Source organism: Podospora pseudopauciseta (assembly GCF_035222475.1).
Source record: "Podospora pseudopauciseta strain CBS 411.78 chromosome 5 map unlocalized CBS411.78m_5.2, whole genome shotgun sequence".
Classification (NCBI taxonomy): domain Eukaryota; kingdom Fungi; phylum Ascomycota; class Sordariomycetes; order Sordariales; family Podosporaceae; genus Podospora; species Podospora pseudopauciseta.
The window spans coordinates 707,054-725,044 of NW_026946666.1; the positions used below are offsets into that span (position 1 = coordinate 707,054).

General features: G+C 51.2%; 9 protein-coding genes across 9 annotated transcripts; 5 read left to right on the forward strand and 4 right to left on the reverse strand.

The window, feature by feature from the left end:
• Positions 1-792: 792 nt before the first annotated feature.
• QC763_501180 (uncharacterized protein) lies at positions 793-1,149 on the forward strand (the record flags this gene model as incomplete). Its single annotated transcript, XM_062912718.1, has 1 exon — positions 793-1,149. One exon carries the CDS (start codon positions 793-795, stop codon positions 1,147-1,149), a length of 357 nt encoding a protein of 118 aa, XP_062763942.1.
• Positions 1,150-1,487: 338 nt separating this feature from the next.
• On the reverse strand, positions 1,488-3,482 carry QC763_501170 (uncharacterized protein). The gene is made up of 3 exons (XM_062912717.1): positions 2,893-3,482; positions 2,668-2,830; positions 1,488-2,605 (listed from the first exon to the last, which is right to left on the reverse strand). Exons 1-3 carry the CDS (start codon positions 2,965-2,967, stop codon positions 1,683-1,685), a joined length of 1,161 nt encoding a protein of 386 aa, XP_062763943.1. The 5' UTR covers positions 2,968-3,482; the 3' UTR covers positions 1,488-1,682.
• Positions 3,483-3,777: 295 nt separating this feature from the next.
• On the reverse strand, positions 3,778-4,173 carry QC763_501160 (uncharacterized protein; the record flags this gene model as incomplete). Its single annotated transcript, XM_062912716.1, has 1 exon — positions 3,778-4,173. The coding sequence occupies one exon, from the start codon at positions 4,171-4,173 to the stop codon at positions 3,778-3,780; it is 396 nt and encodes a 131-aa protein (XP_062763944.1).
• A 954-nt stretch (positions 4,174-5,127) lies between these two features.
• QC763_501130 (uncharacterized protein) lies at positions 5,128-5,942 on the forward strand (the record flags this gene model as incomplete). Its single annotated transcript, XM_062912715.1, has 3 exons — positions 5,128-5,543; positions 5,623-5,820; positions 5,896-5,942. The coding sequence occupies exons 1-3, from the start codon at positions 5,414-5,416 to the stop codon at positions 5,940-5,942; spliced, it is 375 nt and encodes a 124-aa protein (XP_062763945.1). The 5' UTR covers positions 5,128-5,413.
• A 644-nt stretch (positions 5,943-6,586) lies between these two features.
• On the forward strand, positions 6,587-8,129 carry QC763_501120 (putative secondary metabolism biosynthetic enzyme; the record flags this gene model as incomplete). The annotated part of the gene is made up of 3 exons (XM_062912714.1): positions 6,587-7,100; positions 7,159-7,513; positions 7,619-8,129. The coding sequence occupies 3 exons, from the start codon at positions 6,587-6,589 to the stop codon at positions 7,797-7,799; spliced, it is 1,050 nt and encodes a 349-aa protein (XP_062763946.1). The 3' UTR covers positions 7,800-8,129.
• Positions 8,130-8,809: 680 nt separating this feature from the next.
• QC763_501110 (uncharacterized protein) lies at positions 8,810-9,726 on the reverse strand (the record flags this gene model as incomplete). The annotated part of the gene is made up of 2 exons (XM_062912713.1): positions 8,810-9,280; positions 9,340-9,726. The coding sequence occupies 2 exons, from the start codon at positions 9,724-9,726 to the stop codon at positions 8,810-8,812; spliced, it is 858 nt and encodes a 285-aa protein (XP_062763947.1).
• Positions 9,727-10,872: 1,146 nt separating this feature from the next.
• Positions 10,873-13,109, reverse strand: QC763_501100 (uncharacterized protein). The gene is made up of 2 exons (XM_062912712.1): positions 11,812-13,109; positions 10,873-11,751 (listed from the first exon to the last, which is right to left on the reverse strand). The coding sequence occupies exons 1-2, from the start codon at positions 12,561-12,563 to the stop codon at positions 11,328-11,330; spliced, it is 1,176 nt and encodes a 391-aa protein (XP_062763948.1). The 5' UTR covers positions 12,564-13,109; the 3' UTR covers positions 10,873-11,327.
• QC763_501090 (uncharacterized protein) lies at positions 12,730-15,303 on the forward strand. Its single transcript, XM_062912711.1, has 2 exons — positions 12,730-14,266; positions 14,323-15,303. The coding sequence occupies exons 1-2, from the start codon at positions 13,009-13,011 to the stop codon at positions 15,198-15,200; spliced, it is 2,136 nt and encodes a 711-aa protein (XP_062763949.1). The 5' UTR covers positions 12,730-13,008; the 3' UTR covers positions 15,201-15,303.
• An 80-nt stretch (positions 15,304-15,383) lies between these two features.
• Positions 15,384-17,786, forward strand: QC763_501080 (uncharacterized protein). The gene is made up of 2 exons (XM_062912710.1): positions 15,384-15,879; positions 15,941-17,786. The coding sequence occupies exons 1-2, from the start codon at positions 15,432-15,434 to the stop codon at positions 17,653-17,655; spliced, it is 2,163 nt and encodes a 720-aa protein (XP_062763950.1). The 5' UTR covers positions 15,384-15,431; the 3' UTR covers positions 17,656-17,786.
• Positions 17,787-17,991: the final 205 nt, after the last annotated feature.

A 17,991-nucleotide genomic window follows, 5' to 3' on the forward strand; every position in this document is an offset into this window, starting at 1 on the left:
CAGTCAACCGCATTGATTGAAAAGAAAAACTCTCGAAGGTCGCCTCCTTCGAATAACCCCACCCAGCCCCTGAGCTTGTTTACTTCGCTTGCCATGCCAAGTCGTCGTCCGAGCAGCCCTTGACATGGGTGATGACACCATCGCGTACCCTAACCCTTGACATTCAATCCCACCCTCAACAAGAAAAACATCCATCGACGAAAACAATAGAGACAACATCTCTTCTTGACAACAAATTTCCAGAATTTCCACATGCCAACAGGCCTTCCAGCACAAATTATTGACCATTCAAAAATCGGTCGGTCATTCTTCCCACCGAAACCCGGCCCGCACAGGAGCCCCACACCCTAAATGGTGACGTCAAATCCCCTACAGATGTCAACCGTGATCTCGACCTCAGACAGCCGGATCGTTCTAGGCAATCGAGTCTCTCTTAACCCGCAGCCTTTTATGGCATGCGATCCTAAATTGGCGGGGAAGTTCAAAGGTTAAAATACTGCAATGATGCGGAGCTGCAGTCCTAATCAACGCCGAGCCAACCTCCTGATGTCATCATGACCGGCGCATACCGCACATCACTCCTCCCCTTTTCTTAAAATGCGCCCTTCCGCCTTCGCCTCAACGCTCCCATACCAATTGATTTGCCAATCATTTTCCAATCCCCCACCACCGTTGTGCAACCTACCTCTTCACTAACATCAACTTTTGACATACAAAAACCAAACCAACCCGATCCCCAAAACAAACCACCTGTTCCACACCTAGCAATCCAACCACCCCAACACCTTCAAAATGTCCAACATGGCCCGCAACCGCGTTATCCCCGCCGTCATCGCCTCCGGCCTCTTCGGCGGACTCCTCTACTCAACAGCCGGCGGCTCCAATCAGCCTCGCCCCCGCGCCCGCCACGACGCAGCAGCCACCAACCTCAACGTCTCTGAATCCCTCGAGTCCATCGCCGGCACGGGCGGTAAGCACACCCGCAAGCAGTTCGACATACCCTCCGACATCGACCCCAAGAACACTCGCATTGCGAGCCACAACCCAACCGCCCACGCCAAGCGGTCGCCCTCCAAGACGCTCGACCTCGGGGACGGAAGTGAGCCCAGCCAGCTGCCCAAGAATGTCGGGCCTCATCGGGATCTTTGAGCAGAGAAGAGGTGATGGGAAAAGGAACATGACGAGGGAGATCAAAGTGTAAGGTAACGCTGGTGAGGCAACATGCCAGAAAAAGCAAAGCGCCTCAAACGGAGGAGGGGAGCCAGCCATCAGGAGATACGGTTGGAGTCTGCATAGTCTGGCGTTTGGTTGCTTTGAACGGCATAGTAATATGTAACAAAATAGATAACATGATGCAAACCTTTGTGGTGTCCCCCGATATTCGACACTATTCAAGCTGGTCAAAGAGCGGAAGCGTACCTTATGACACGCACGCATGAAATCCAGGTCAATTTCATGAACACGTCAAAGAGCCAATCGGAAATGAACGTCAGATTAAATACAACTGGAACAGAATTTCTTTCAGCGTACTTCTCCTACAACTTCAACACCACATTACTCTCATCTTTCAACAACTATCCCCATCTAAGTCCTACAGGTAAAACGACGACATATGTGTTAAAACCTCATATCGCCACCCAAAACTGCCCATATCTCATTCCACCGCTCTCATTTGTTGTAGCTCACAACAGCGTCATCCCGACCACAAGACCAAGAACCAACAAATTGACAGACCATTGAGCCAGTGTCGCGATGCTAGTAACAGCAGTTTGTCCCGATGGTGGTGGGGCCTCCACAGGAGTTGGCGGTTGCGAGCTACTATTGCCCGCGATTGAAGCATTGGCCCCCAATCCTCCCGTGAGTGGTGTCGTGGCATTGGAGTGTACCAACACCGGAATGATTGCCGTCACATCTGCCAGGTTGAAGCACTGCCTCCGGTGGCTGGCGTCGTAGTCAAGTGAAAAGACAGTAACAGCACTGAGGCACTTGGGCGCAACGGTGCTTACCATGTCGGTAGCCTCAAACTGCTTGTAGCCAGCATCGGTGTGCATGCGGTTGAAGACGCCGCTCTTGTGGTTGTACGCAACCTTGACTCCCACGTCCTGGGTGGCCCGTGTCAGAACAAAAGGGGGGTTCGTGCATTCATCGCTTGTCTCGGATGTGATGTAGGGCAAGTCGACAGTCACACCGTATCCCTCGGGAAGGACTCGATCTCCGTTTGCCTTGCTGATGAAAGCTTGCACAAGGTTAGAGGCAAGGCGAGCATTGATGGTGGCGGGATCCTGGAGCCCAGCTTTGGTGCTAGTGTTGAGTGACGAATAGACGGTGGCTTCGTTGCCAGTCCAGAATGCCATGGCGGGGATTCCACGCTCAATAGCAACGTAAGTTGCGGCCATGGCCCCGGACAAAGTTTCGAGAAAAGTACCTGAGTTTGACCCAGAATTGGGACCCGAGATGACGAGGTCGGGGGCTTCGAGCCGACCAATGGTAGGATATATGTAGTCCAATGCCACCAGCACCTGCGCTGTCGCTGTGCCATTGTAATACCATATGTGGTTGTCGGTCGGATCAGTTCCAAGGGACGGTGCACCAGCTTTCACGAGACCTGCATGTCACCATATGGGTCAGCAACACGTCTTCAAGCAGCAGCTATGTGGGAGCACATACCCCAATCTCCATCGGCGTCCAGTCGGGGGTTGGTGGTGAATTCGGCATGGAGACCAGCACCCGTCTGGGCAGCAACAGAGGCAACGACGTAACAATTGTGGCCGATGGAAGTCATTTGGCGGTAGAGTTCGCGAACACTGGCGGTTCCAAATCCGTCAGCGTTCTGCGTACCAGTTCTGTTAGTGCATGCCAGGAATGAACTAAGTGAGGTTGTTGATGACAAACCGTAATAAGGATGTTCAAGGCCTCCACGTGAGAAAGCAGAGCAGCAGCGGCTGCAACAAAGGTGACGGTGTGCATGTTTGTGGTGCAATGTGTCGGTGCCTGTACAAGATAGCGTGTTGTATTTGAAGAGTAGCAATGAGCAAGGCCAGGTGCAAGAAACAAAACTGGTGATGGTGTTGGAAGAGGATCAAGTCAAATGTTTCGAGAAAAAGCTGACACCTGTCCTGTCATCTTGTTGTAGGGTTCTAATGCCACGAGGAAGGGACAGACAGGTCGACGAGGTGAATATCCTCCGGTGCCTCCACTCAGTCTATCAAACGTCATTGCGGCCGGTCAACTCAGCTGCCTGATGTGGAAGAACTCCCAAGGAAGGAAGGAAGGCTGGTAGGCTTCGTACGAGAGTGGGAACAGGAGACGGTTTGGTGGTGATGGTTAAGGGGAAGTTGCACTTGCCATCCCCACCATCGAGATATTATCCAACATGCCATGATGCTATAATGCCATGTCGCGCCCACTGCACTCGACTTTGAGGGTCGGTGGGTGGAGGTGTGAATCATAAGTTGGGGCGTGGAAAGTGGGGTCCTCGGTGTTGCTCCTTCACCTTGCTCGCAGTGGGCAGGCAGTGTGACATTGCAGCCTGGACATGGAAGGCTTAAAGGCAGTAACGATCCATGCAGTGTGTAATGTCTGCACTGAGTTGGCATCTTCGAAGAAACAAGAAAAACAATAGCAAGTTGTAATGTCCTGAATTCAAGGGCCCGACACCTTGTGGTCGACTTTTAACTGTCACCCTCAGACGTTCTGCTATTTACAAAGCTTAGCACGGTTGTCAAATCCCATCCAAGAGCCCTTCCCATCCAGCATTGAAACACATTCCGCCAACTCTTAGAATCCCAGCGCAGAGTTGAATGCATCCGCGGTTGTCGCATCCTTGGTTCCCAAAGCCTGAACTTGGGCTTTCGCCTGCTCACACAAAGCTTTGGCCGCATCATTTGCCTCGCAAACGTTGGTGAGCTGATCGCAGACCCTATTGGTGATGATGTTCGGGTTCAGCGCCTCCTGCTGGCCTTCAGCCACAAGAGGATCGACAGGCAAGAAAGTTCCCTCATCCGCCTGACGACCGGGGCGACCGAGGACGAAGTCGATGCTGGGGTTGCAAAGCCCAAAGTCGGGGGCCGCATTGGCGCCGTTATTGCCATTCTGGTTCTGGCGAGCGCCAACAGCAGCAGCGGATGCGGTTGAGGCCGCGAACAAAGCAACGAGGAGAGTCTTGGCGTACATTTTGGGAGATTGATGTTGGATGGTAGGTTGGTAAAGACCGACTGGCGGTTGGATGCAAAGATATGTACGTTCAAAGAATGAAACAGTTCCCAGAACTGGAAGTGCGAGATCAACTCTGAAAGAAAGGACTGAAGAACAGCTGTTGTTGATGGATGTAAAGAACAAGTCGGAACCGATAGGCCACCCACGGCACCTTTAAAGAAAATATGGATTGCGCCTACAATTGCCTCTGCATTCTTGAAACGGCGATTTGGATCTCGCCTGGGCGTAGATCATACCGAGGTGTCTGAGTGAGACGGGTAGAAAGACAAGACGAGACAGCGTCAAAATGCAATGCGGTCTTGGCAACCACAACTTTGCCAAAGATCATTGACAATAGTGTCGATCTTTACTATTGGCATGCCAGTCTGTCATGCGGACGGCATATCTGAACCTGATCAGCAGTTGGCATTTACGCTCCTTGCCCTCAATCTTCTTTGCCGTCTAGCTCAAACACAACATGACCTTGTCACCTCTAAGGCTCCACGTGAGCTTCGTCTGATACGTCCAAGGGTGTCGCGATGATATACCGTACAACCCATGAAATATGTTGAATGGAAATGGATTGTCTTGGAATTGTGCAGGTTGTTATTAAAATTATTCTTTTGTTCTTGATACCGTTATGTTGAGGTTGATTAGGTAAGAAGCACATTTATCACTTCCTTGTTATGGTGTCTTTTTAGATGGTGAATATCGGGTAGGTGCCTTCACTGCATCATTTACTCCAGTGATTGCTAGCTTGTTGGGAACTGAGCCGCCTCTTTGTAGGCCGTGGATGCCTGATGAATTTCCATGGCTTGTGCAGCACTGCAAAGGGTCTTGCTCTCACTCCACGGCTGCTGCTGCGAAATGTGTTTGTTTACCACAAAAACCCCGCCTACCTACCTACCTAGTTCAACGCGACCACAAGGCTGAAAGACCGCAAAGCCGGGCCCCTACCCCTACTTTCTCCCCTGTCATGCCCGGTCACGCATCCAATTGCAACCGCTGGGATAAGGTTCGTTCTGGTGACTAGTGTGACACACTCGCCGGCCGGAATGGTGTTTCCCTCGCCCAGCTCCGCAGCTGGAACACACAAATCAACGCACAGTGCAACAATCTGTGGCTCGACTACTACGTCTGTGTTGGCATTCCAGGCGTAACTCCATCTCCAACCACAAGCACACCCACATCTGGCCCGACTCCCTCAGTTTCCCCAGTCATGCCTGGCTACTCATCCAACTGCAACCGCTGGTACAAGGTTCGTTCCGGGGACCAGTGCAATACCATTGCCAGCCGCAACGGTATCACCACAGCCCAGATCCGTACTTGGAATAGCCAGGTCAACGCTGGTAAGTTGAGCCTTCTTCCATACATCTGTCTTCGTGACTGAAGCAAGTTCTTTCGTACCCCGACTGACAAACATGACAGGCTGCACCAACCTCTGGCTCGACTACTACATTTGCATTGGCGTCCCCGTCACCGCACCGTCTCCTCTCATGCCTGGCACCGCCGGTACCTGTAACCGTTGGCACTTGGTTGCGTCTGGGGACCAGTGCGACAACATCGCCTCGAGAAACGGCATCACCGTGGCCCAGTTTAGGTCTTGGAACACGCAGGTCAATGCCGGTAAGTCTACCGATTTGTCTCGTCGACGACAGACCCCTACTCCAGTGCTGACATGACTTGATTGTACCTACCTAGCCTGCACCAATCTTTGGTTGGGTTACTACGTGTGCACCCGTGCTTGAGCCTGCTGCGGGGGCTTTGAGATGCTTGGTTTTATGAGTGATGAAGGAGGCTGTGGCTTTTACGGTCCTTCTGCCGGTTAGGAGTCTGCGTCAATTAGCAAAGTCCCAGGCTGAGATCACCGTTCTGGATTCATCTCAAGAATCAATCGAGGATTCTAGAGACAGGAGGTTTACAAATATGGTGATTATGTAATTGTGGAGATAACCGCCGCGGAGTCCGATCTGGTTCCATGGCACGGATGACGTCTGCGGAAATCAACGACAAGCAATGGTGCTCCGAATTGTCCATGTACTTACTGTTCATCCAACATCTCATAGCACTGTGATTATCTTTGTTGTGTCTGTCATTTCCAGTGTATCTACCCGCGATCGGGTGTATTTATTGCGTCTTCTTTTTTTGCGGCTTTGGGGGAACCATTTTTGGGGAAAATGACTCCTATAATTAACCCGCAAGCATCAAGTCTCCAAGATGGCCAAGCATTTCTCCACGTCGAGCTTTGGGAAGATTACTAATGACCATGGCCCGTTTAACAGCTGAACTTTGAATATATCTACGCATCCTCATCATGTAGACTGACCATACATTTCTCTAAACTTGAGATTTCATCTCACACAGCATCGACTCTAGTTCTCCAATTTCCGTCATGCCTATTCCAGAGACATACAAAGCCTTCAGGCGCACCACCGGCGACCTGCCGAGGACCATCGTCCCCTCAACTGAACCCATGGTGCAAGAGCTTGCGCCGCACGATGTCCTCCTCAAGATCCACGCCGTCTCCCTCAACTTCCGTGATGTCGGCATGCTGAACGGGCGCTACCCGGTGGATGTGATTGAGCGTGGCATTCCGTGCTCCGACGCAGCTGCTGAGGTTGCGGCTATCGGAAGCGCGGTGAAGGATTTCGCCATCGGAGACCATGTTTCGGTCAATTTCGATCTCGGCCATCTTGTTGCAGGGGATGACGAACCGATGCAGGCACTTGGGGGTGATGTTGATGGCGTTCTGAGGGAGTATGCGGTTTTTGAGGATAAGGAGCTTGTGCAATTGCCCAAGCACTTGTCGTGGGAAGAGGCATCCACTATCGCGTGTGCCGGTGTCACGGCTTGGACTGCTCTCGACAACTTGAAAGCGCCGAATCCTAGAAGTGCCTTGTTGCAAGGTTTGTGTCTCATTTACTGACCCATGATAGTGCAATAGTGACTGACGGATTGAGCTAGGCACGGGAGGCGTCAGTCTGTTTGCTTTGCTGATATGCCTTGCCGCGGGCATCAAACCAATCATCACGTCCTCCTCTGACAGAAAGCTTGAGGAAATCCGAAAGCTCGGCTCTGATGTCGGTACCATTAACTACAAGACCGTCTCTGACCAAGTCTCGGAAGTGAAGCGCCTCACCGACGGCAAGGGCGTCGACTTTGTCATTAACAACACTGGACCGGCGTCTCTTCCGGAAGATATCAGTTTCTTGCGTTCACGTGGTGGTGTCGTCTCTCTTGTTGGCTTTTTGGCCGGTTTCAATGGCGACTGGCAGCCAAGTGCAATCATGGCGTTGATGTCGAAGTTTGCGAAGTTGAAGTAAGCTATTTCCACTGCCATAAAAGAATATTCTTTTTTCTTTTCCTTTGTTTCTTTTTTCTGGATTGCCAAGGACAATGATTCCACTAACGATGAGTGATCCAGGGGTATTGGTGTCGGCTCCAAGCAGGATTTTGTGGAGCTGAATCAGTTTCTGGCTGAGAAAAAGGTATCCCTTGCCCCGCTCGTTGACCGAGTCTTTACGTTTGATGAATCCCCGGCCGCGTTCGACTATTTGTACTCTGGCAGCCATGTGGGCAAGGTCATTATCAAGGTGCAGGACTAGACATGACCTCCTTAGCACATTGCTAGGTGGAGGTCTTGCGGGAAGACGAATTTGTAGGCAACTGGTGGCATGATGTTCATTTTGAAGGATGTGGGCAATTGTAATATGATCCAACTGATTCTGCATGGGATGGATATATGAGGGTGGCTTTGGCACGCGAACGGAATTAGGGAACAATGTTTGTCTGGTTTTTGCATCGAAGTGTCTTCACATGTTCTGGGCCTTGTAGTACATCCTCTCAGAAATCAACAGTTTTTAAATACAAATAGAACGTCTCCCGCTAGTTTCCATTAGCATGGGAATCTCCAACCTTGCTCAAGGTCTCCAAACATATATTGATCAGGCGTTTCTTCATGGGCGTGGTGCTATTATCAAACACTTTACTACCTCACGGAGGCTGAGATGAACAACTAAAGAAGCTGAGAGAAACGACTGAAGTAGCTGGGATTTGGCTGAGGCTAAGGACCAAGAGAGCTGGGACAAGGGGTTACTAGGTAGGTAACAAGCTCATATGGCCTTAGACAACTGGTCCTGCCACCCATTTCAACCATTGTTCACAGAGCAACACAGCCCGCAATATAATCCTTCCGGATACCACACCGTCACAATACTCCACAATATCTCCCCTTCTTTCCTTACACAGCCTCACCAGCAATCTTTCCAAACACGAGGGACTTATGCAGAAGCCGCCCCATTGGACTTGCCTACCTACTGTGGTATATTACTGAGAGGCAGGAGCGCACTATGTCTTTGAGGTAGGACCTATCTTACAATGCATTGTGGTTTATTGTGTAGGTATCTATGTATAGGTACCTTGGTGGGCAAACCGGTGCCAAGTCAAATCAAGCGAGTGTGGGCAAAGAAACGCCTATTTCCCTCCCTGACAGTTACATGTGCTTACTGAGCGCATCTCTATAGAACCTGAATAAATCACTCTCACAACCTTCAGTTTTGCGTCCCATGCTGGACCAGAACCCCAGCCTTGACGCGCCCATCAACCTGAGAGTTGCTCAGCTATCCGAGTCAGGGTTGAAGCCAGGCACCTGATCACCAGCCGCCGCCTTCAGAGCAGCAGCAAAGTCGGCATCATTGAGCTTCGGCTTGGCATCCTGGTGGAAGTTGACCAACTTTGTCCGCAAGTCAACAGTCGGGTAGTGGTTCCATCCGACCAGCTCACCGAGAAACCACTCGCCGGTGTAATTCTCGATATCATCGTCGGCCTCGGCGGCCATCCTGACGCAGTGAGTCCGGGCACCATCCTTGTGGTAGACGATCTTGGCGCGTGTGCCATCGTGCAGGCGCGGCTCGTTGGTAGCTGTCGGGTACTCATTGTGGCATGAGGGAGCGACACGCTTGACTTGGTCGTCCTGGACGAACACAATGACGTGCTCCCAGTCGTGGGGGTGACCGTTGCCCCAGGCGGGACCGCAGATGAGCTGGTCCTTCTCGAAATAGTACTCGTACATGATGGCACACCATCCCTGGTGTCAATCGCGAGTTAGCAGGTGATTGGAAAATTCCGCCGGAAGGGGGAACTTACATTGTTGCACCGCGCGCGACTGTAGACGTTGTTGCTTTGCAGGCGGTTCTCCTCACGGCAGTTTTGGGCCAGGCAACCAGGGGGCACGCCGTCACCGGGGTTATGGATTCCGTTGTTGAGGTTGCCCTGGTCGTCCATGGCCGAGGTGTAGTAACAACCATCGCCGTCAAAGTCCAAGACAGGTTGGAACCGGTGCTCAATATCGTCGGCACCGTTTGGCAATCTTCCGATCACATCACGCTTGGTGATGTTGACCTCGGGGTCAAGGCCAATCGTCGTCAGGAACGAAGGCGTGGATAAGGCAGCGTTGGCGCTGGCGACGGGGGAGGCACGCACGCCGGAGAGAACAGCGGCGCCGACGATGAAGGCGGCGGTAAGGGAAGACATGTCGAAGATGTTTTTCTGTTGGTTCCTGAAGTCTAAGGTACGGTTGCTTGCTCTTGTTGGGCTTTATGAGGTTGGATGAGGATGAGAAGTGGGAAACATGACTCCACGTCGACATGAACTGGGTTTTATATACCTGTCCTAAGCATTACCAACAGCACGTAAACTACAAGTTATCTCTTCAGTCTCGGCGTAAGGATGCGCAAGGCATTCCATCGCCATAGTTGGTTAGGTCTTCGACTCCCAGAGTCCGAGACCATCCTTCAGCTTACTGTCGATCTGTGAGGCTGCAAGGTTGCCCGCCGTAAAGGTTTGATCACTTAAGTAAGAGGAAATTGACAAGATCAACATGATCCTTGGTTTATTCTGTATCAAATATATCAAAAGGGCTGTTGCGCTGGGGACCACAAACGCCGACTCCCATGTGTAGAAGGTAACACGCTGAAATGGCACAGGCCTAGTTACGTCAACTCTGTTAGCCGAGCCTTAGCGCTAGAAGTGCTTTGATTTGGTAGGAAGAGGATATGACGCAGTGAAGATAGGTGGTACTGGAGACGCTTACCTGTATTGTTGATGTTCCTTCGTGCCACCTTGGCAGGGGCTGAGTCCGGCGCAGTGGTACTACATGTTATTACTTATCCGACCTTGCCTCGAAGCCGTTTTCTTCCAGACTACAGAGAGTACCATGACTTCTTCATAGCACCTCAGCTCCAGTAAACCAAGTCATGACATGACGTATCTCGAGGAGAATCTCGATGGACAACCTGACAACGATCGTCAGCCTGACCATGAGCGGTGTCAGCATAGCTCCGAAAGGCATCTCCTGGGACCCCAGCTACCCAAATGACCTGGCCTATATGGAACCCACTCCTCCTGTGATATTATAGGCAATGGCCGCACGGGACCTGGTGACCTCAGTGAGTACTGGTAATCTTCTTACGGATATAGAGACTCAAATACGTTCTTCCATGACCCACTTGCACCTAACATCGTCAGCAGGTTTTCTGACTTTCTAGGATCAGCCAAGTCATTGTCGATTGGCTGTTGCACTCAAATCAAAATGAATACCTATATACAGACCATCGCGTAAACTAATGCATGGAAGCCGGACCTTGATTCTTGGTCAGATCCGTGGCACCCAGACAGGAACAAAAGTTGGTACAAAGTGGCACGGCTCCTCGGACTCCAGCTTCCTCGCCCGGCAGGCAAGTCCTTTTAGGCTGCTGCGCAGTCACTTATTGATCGTCACTGCTCTCGTCAGCAGCCTAACTGCTCAAATTAATGATCACCAGTGCTAACTCCTTCTTCTGTTCTATTTTCGAGAGGCAGGTATACAAAATTTGAACGCAAGGCTTGGCCACCAAGTCACCACCTAGGTGGATCTGCCGTATTCCCTCCCAATCTCAAGTGCCCCCAGCCCCTTTCTTTTTTCCACACTACCAGTCTGACCTCGGATTCATTTCACCCAGGACGTCTTTTATGTTCCTCATCATGTCCGTTTTTCATCACCAAGAAGCTCCCTTCAACAGCCGGGAATACCTGGACTACACAGCAAGTTAGTACCTAGGTAGATATATACCCTATCTCCATGACCTGTACCCTCATCAAGGACCCGAGGAAGAAACAGGATGCTGCCAAGCCTGGTACGCAATCCATGTCTGGTAACAGGTGACCACCAACGATGCCATACCAAGCAGCACAGCAAAAACAACACCGCAGAGGGTAGCCATCAGCATGTACTTCGCCCCGCTCTTCCGTTCCAGTCGCCTGCCCAGCCAGCCCCGTGGCCTGGGAGTCTGCAGCTCATTGTGCAGCTCGGCCAGCCTGTCGGCCAGAAATACGTATTCGATGCTCTCCTCGCCTGTCTTGCGTATGGCGCTGACCTCCAGGTGCTGGATATCAGGATCAAGAGAGTATTGTTCTGTCAGAGACCGGAGAAGCCTTTTTGACTTTGGCTCGCTCAACGGAAAGATGATGCTTTGGAGGGAATCTAGAATCTCGAGAACCAGTTGACGCGGGAGAGCTCCACTGTTGTGTTGTTAGACAGCTGGTTTCTCTTTTGTTTCGGAGGGAAACTCAGATACTTACACTCTGATAGAGTTAGATGGAAGGGAAAAGTCTCCATCACTTTTCGTCAGCCGAAGCTGTTCTTTGAGGAACGCGGTATGGTGATAAATTTCGAGTGTATTCTGGTTTCGATCCCATTTCAAGTGGTCCTGAATATCGTGGGTATCCCGAAACCGCATTCGTAGTCGTTTTTGGAGTTTGACGGCACGAAGTTCTGACTTCATCTCGATGGAAGAAAGGCTTTCGTTGAAGCTGAGAATCGGATGGCTCGTGGTGGGAAATAGGTCCTGTATGTATTTGCTAAATGGAACGTCATCCTTCCAATGGAGCCTGTATGTCCCCGTCTCTAGACGGTCCGGTGACTGATAGAGCGCTGAGCAATCTATCATGGTGAGGACATTGACCACAAGACTGCTGGCATTGAGCAGATTACTTCGCCTTGGTTCTCTGTGGGCCCCTTGATTGGCGATGAAGTCACAAAGCTCTGCTCGGGTGAGATCCGGGTTTGCCTTTAATTGGAGAATCGCATGGTGAAGATCCTGGTGTGTCTTGAATAGCCTGTTTTCGGGAGAGCAGCTGTCGACATAGTTCAAGATCAGTGCTTTGTAAAACTGGCAAAATCGTTGAAGTTGGCCAATTCGTCGATGAGGACAGCTCCTTGAATTGCACTCTTTCTCAGACTCAAGATCATTGCAAAATTCCCAGCCCCAAAGGACTTTTCCCAGCCTTGGGAAGAGTGAATCTTCGACAGAATTCAGTGGTAGTGCAGACATGGCGGTTCGCAGATCCAAGTAAATCAATCTTGGTGAAGGAAATCAAGCCTCGATCACAAGTCTATAAGTAGGTGATTGAAGTATTGTAACACACCCCATGACTGGCTTCGGGTTTCGGTGAGGGTACAATAGCTGCTGATGCCGGACTCGGGGAATGCTTGCGCATCTAGGCAACGCAGTCCAATCGCAGATCTTGGCTCAAGCCTTCACGCATCGCGGGCGGCGGCACAGTTGCTCAGCCTTTGGGCAGCCAGCATTGGGTACCGATCAGCAAGTGCGGGGATATAGGCCTCGTTCTGCGTGCAATTGTGTCTGGATGGATCATCCCGTAGGTACGTCAAGCGAATTTTGGATGACTGCGGAAGGCATCCTCTTCTGACATCTTTGTCTCCCTCCCCCTTCCCATCGACGACCACTGGAATTCTACCTTTAATTACCTGTTAGCATGACGTCTCTACTTCGCGCGATCAAGATTCAGAACCACAGTTCCGACAATACTGCACTTCTGCCAATGCGAGTCAACCCTCCTCGTGCTGAACCGGATGCTGCCCAGCTGAAAGAGAAGCTTGCTTCTCTTAATCTAAAGGGCGATGTTTCCGCTGCGCAAATCAGCGCGGAGCTCGAAAAGTCTCCCAGTCCGCAAGATGCGGATGCATTCTCTGTAGACGCGAGCGGAGCCGATTCAGGCTACGGGTCAACTGCTTCCACTCCCCAAGAAAACAAACAAAATTTCTTGGATCGGACATCGGTCCCTGTCTCTGTTCCTCAGGTCTTCGACAAGCCAATTTCCGACGACCAACGGGATCGTTTCTTCGACTTCAGATATCAATACACCAACTCGCTCTGGAAAGCGATATCCAAGGGGAATAAGAAAGCGCACCCGGGGGACATTTCAATGAAGTTGAAGTACATGGGCTCTGACGAGGAGTCGGCCAAGCTTTTCATCGTTATACAGTGTGAGAAACGCGTTGCAAAAAGGGTGAGACACTTTTTTGCTCAGGAACACATCCAACAAGATCTGAAGCCCGAGTTCGAAGTCTATATATTAGACAAGGGTGTAATACGCCTGTCAACAGAGGACACGCTTGATGTCTTTGCCCATCTTGACGGGAGAGTTACGTTTTGTGGTATGAGTATCCGTATGGTGGTCGATGCAGCAGAAACGATTGCAACATTTGGCGGCTTAATAACTGTCACCAGAGGGAAAATCACTGAGGTGTTTGGGCTCACAGCAAGTCATCCAGTGGAAGGGAGCAATGACCTTGACCGGTCGGATGACGATGATTTCGACTCAGAGGAGTTTACAGACACAGATTCGATATCTGAGCTAAACGAGAGTGACGCATACCCACAACCGAGCCACTCTCCGAAGTTAAATGCGATGACCTCGATTGGTAAAGTCGCCCATGATTCCCTTCGCCTTTCCTCAACAACTTCAGCCAACCATGACTGGGCTCTGATCAAGTTGAACACTGCCGTTCTTCTCCCCAACCTCGCCCCCGATAGCCACCCGCCAAGCATTTTTGGAATCAATCTGTTAGCCTCCAGAGTGCCGTTGCAACCACAGCAGAAGATAGACGTGGTTGTTATGACCAGCCACGGTCTCCAAAAGGGATCTCTAGTGTCTAATGGGTCATCTATCATGATGTTCCCAGGAAGGTCCTTTTTGCAGACTCTAGACCTCGTCCTGCGCTCCGACTCAGGTATGATGGTCAACCCTCGCCCTTTCCATGCTGACACATAGCTAATATCTATTTAGAGCTCCATCCTGGAGATTCGGGATCATGGGTGGTGAGCGAGACCACACACGAAGTATACGGTCACGTCATATCTGTGGATGCGCTTGGCGAGGCTCATGTAGTCCCTTTAGAGAGCACATTGTCTGATATTCGAGCACAGCTTGATGTGGATGAAGTCGCTCTCCCAACAAAGGCCGATCTGGAACTGTCTTGGACCGAAACGCCAAAGATCACAGGGGATTCCGCTATGCCCATGGGCGACTGTGAGCTTGGCCAAGACCATGATATAGCAGAGACCCAACACAAAGTCGGCTTGCATGGCCTCACCCAAGAAAAGCATCAGCCAGCTTGCACGATACGAGAGATTACGGACTCCTCAGACAGCGCCTTGTCAGTTCTGCAGCCCGTTCTTAGAGTTCCACTGCCTCTGAGCGCCCTCGCGGAGCAATCCAGGCAATTCGCCAAAAAACAGAACGAAGTCTATCTTTTGAGAAAACTTTTAGACAGCCACGTGACAACTCGTGGGGAGCAGTCTACATCCACCCTACCATCTTTGCACCCTATGACAGAAGCCCTGTCAGGGAGCTCGAAAAGAAATGGAAAGCAACGATTGAGCGGTCTATATCACCGACTGAAGGTGAGGCTTTCGAGAAGGAACAAGGTGTTGGAGACTCGTGAAAGGGTGATGAACTGGGTGACCCCTCCGTCCGCGACTTCATATCCCCGTGTTTCGCCCTATAGCCAGGTCGATTCACCGCATCATCAGCAGAGCGTGCATTCGTCTGCAAAACCTTCCATCGAGCGTGACTCAGGTTATTCATCCATGAATAGCACGCCGGCGCCCAGGCCACTTTTGTCAACTGATTCGCCAAGCAACCTCTTAGAATATTCCGGTTAACATCTTGAGTGTCAGGTGAGTGTCTAACTACAGACCAGGGGGTTGAGGCCCAATCTATAGATCAATAGACGTTGGATAGCCCTGAAACCATCCTTACCTGGATGCTTACCTTTCCAGATTTCGTGTTTGTGCTGTGCCACCTTATGTATGCCATGAATCAACGTTACCCCGCACTCCAAGACGCGGAGCACCATTTATCCACAAGGCACTATCTACCTCTTGAAGCCAAACATGGATCGAAATATGAAGGGAAAAACCCTCTGCCCAGAATGTGTCGGGATCACTTTCGATGATGTAGCGGGCGACGCAATTGGAGCATTGGACCCCATGACTTGCTGGGAGAGAGGTGACACGCTCCCGGACCTACCTCACTTCAGCTTGTCGGCAAAGAACGGTTGCAGCTTTTGCGCATTCCTTTGCCATCTGCTCCGGGAACGACTCCCTAAGCAATATGCCGCCGTTACAGAGACAGCAGGGTGCCCTCGGGTTGTTACAGTTAAACTGGACACGCCGGCATATACGATGCGCTCAGACTTGATGGTTGTCACGAATGATCTCGCTGGAAATAATGACGCCGAGGAAGAGGATGGGCTTCACTCACTTTGTTTGACCTTTGGGTCTAAGGGATGGCCGCAAGACTGGCGGGTGCGCGTGAGGGTATATCAACATCCCGGCTCCAGTACGTCGCTCTTGATGTCCAAGTTGGCCGTTAACGAATCGAGGGCTTACATACGTTGCAGCGGCTGTCTCCGAAAGTCTGGGAATTACTCTGAAAGTACCATCAACCGATGTACTCAGCCAGGGTAGTATACAGACTCTTAAAACCTGGCTGAGAACCTGCGACGACGAGCATCCAAGTTGCCAAAACGCGGACTCCAGCTGGCTTCCCACGAGGCTCATATACATAGGAACACATGATAATATAACCCCCCGTTTGATTCAGGTCTCCGGGGCCAGCCTTCCTTTGACGACGCAGTACATTGCCCTAAGCTATTGCTGGGGTCCCCCATCTCAAACCCGACCACAGCTAACCACCACCATCGCAACGCTGCCTCAACGGCTTGAAACAGTCCCAGAGCATATAATGCCAGGCACCCATCGGGACTTGGTCCTCTTGGCCCGTCGCCTAGGAATACAATACATCTGGATAGATGCGCTCTGCATCATCCAGGACAACCATAAGGACTGGGAGACCGAAGCGGCATCAATGTTTCGGGTGTACCGCCACGCCTATCTGACTGTCGTTGCCGCAGCTGGAGATTCATGTCATTCTGGGTTCTTGTCTCGACCTGGAGTTGGCCCACTTGCTGTTGTCCCCTTTCAGTCACGATTGGGAACCGTGTCAGGCTCGTATCTACTCTCTTGGCATCAAGAGTACAGCGCCTGGGACGCAAACAACCCCAGCCATATGTCTGGCTGCTCGTGGGCGACGCGTGGCTGGACGCTGCAGGAAGATGTCCTGTCGAGCAGGGTGGTGTACTTTCGGGACACGACGTCGTTCTTTCGGTGTCAGACACAACGGTGTTTGGAGCATAGCACAACAGTCTACAGAAATGTTCATCGCTGGCAGGAAAGATTTGGTTCTTCTGCCTTGGCTGGTCCATCAGACCACAACAGCAGCAAGACGACAGAAGGAAGAGACAAGACGAACCTCTACAAATTGTGGCGGGCCATGGTTGCGGAGTACTCCCTCCGGAATCTCACGGTCGAGGAAGATAAACTGCCGGCAATATCCGGTCTGGCTCGGAGCTTCAATGTTGGACTTGATGACCAATACTTTGCAGGACTATGGAGAGGTGACTTTGTGAGGGCGCTGTTCTGGTCCACCCGCCACGACGCGGTCAAACCAGCCAAATTCTGTGCGCCGTCTTGGAGCTGGGCTTCATGGAAAGGTGAGGTTGGATGGTCAAAGTCTCATTCCCTTCCACTGGTAACGGAGTGCAAGATTCACCACATTTATGTGGCGCCCTTGGGTTCAGATCTATTCGGCAGAGTGAAAGGTGGTTACGTCGACCTGACTGGGTCGTTGCGTCCGGTTTCGCTGCGCCCAACAGACGTTAGCGTTCTGGCTGATAATGATCCCTATAGGGTTGATTTGTTTCAAGAGGGGGTTGTGGAGGTGTGGGCTCGAGGCGCAATAGATGGCTTCACGTCATCGGGATTGAGGAACAATGGCAGTTACAAGGAGCCAGATGTTGCCAAACTGGACTGTCTTACAGATATTCAGGCATTAGTTCTAGCCTTTGGCTCGGTTCCAGTGGGTGTAGATCCTGACACAGACGATTTGATATTCTCGCAGCCGGAGTATCCACTTGGCCTGCTGGTGGTGGCAGAGAAGAACAGCAGTCTGATGGATATGCCCACATACAGACGAGTTGGCGTTTTTCAGGCGCAGACTACGGCGGCTCAGGGACTACAGGCTGAGAAGTCCGTTTTCGATATCAGGCTTATTTAAACTATATTTCTCAGGCTGTTCGTTGCTCCGGTTTAAAAATATGTTAGTTATCAGTAAGTACAGTGAAGTTGTTGCAGACAACTGCTAGGACCATTAAATCGAATAAGCTTGCGGCAAGGCCTTGATTTCTGCCCTCGCTGTTTACATTCATCTGGAAGGGTCCAGGGAGGAATCACCCCTTATCGAAATACCGCGCTTGTTTGGTGTTGTTTGACCGGGGAGCAATGTTAGTTCACGGCGTAGACGCTCCCTCGCGCGCCTCAGTTGTGCGAGGGTGTAACATTACCACCACAGATGTGCATTCCAGTTTACAAACAAGGATTGAGCCGAGGATGA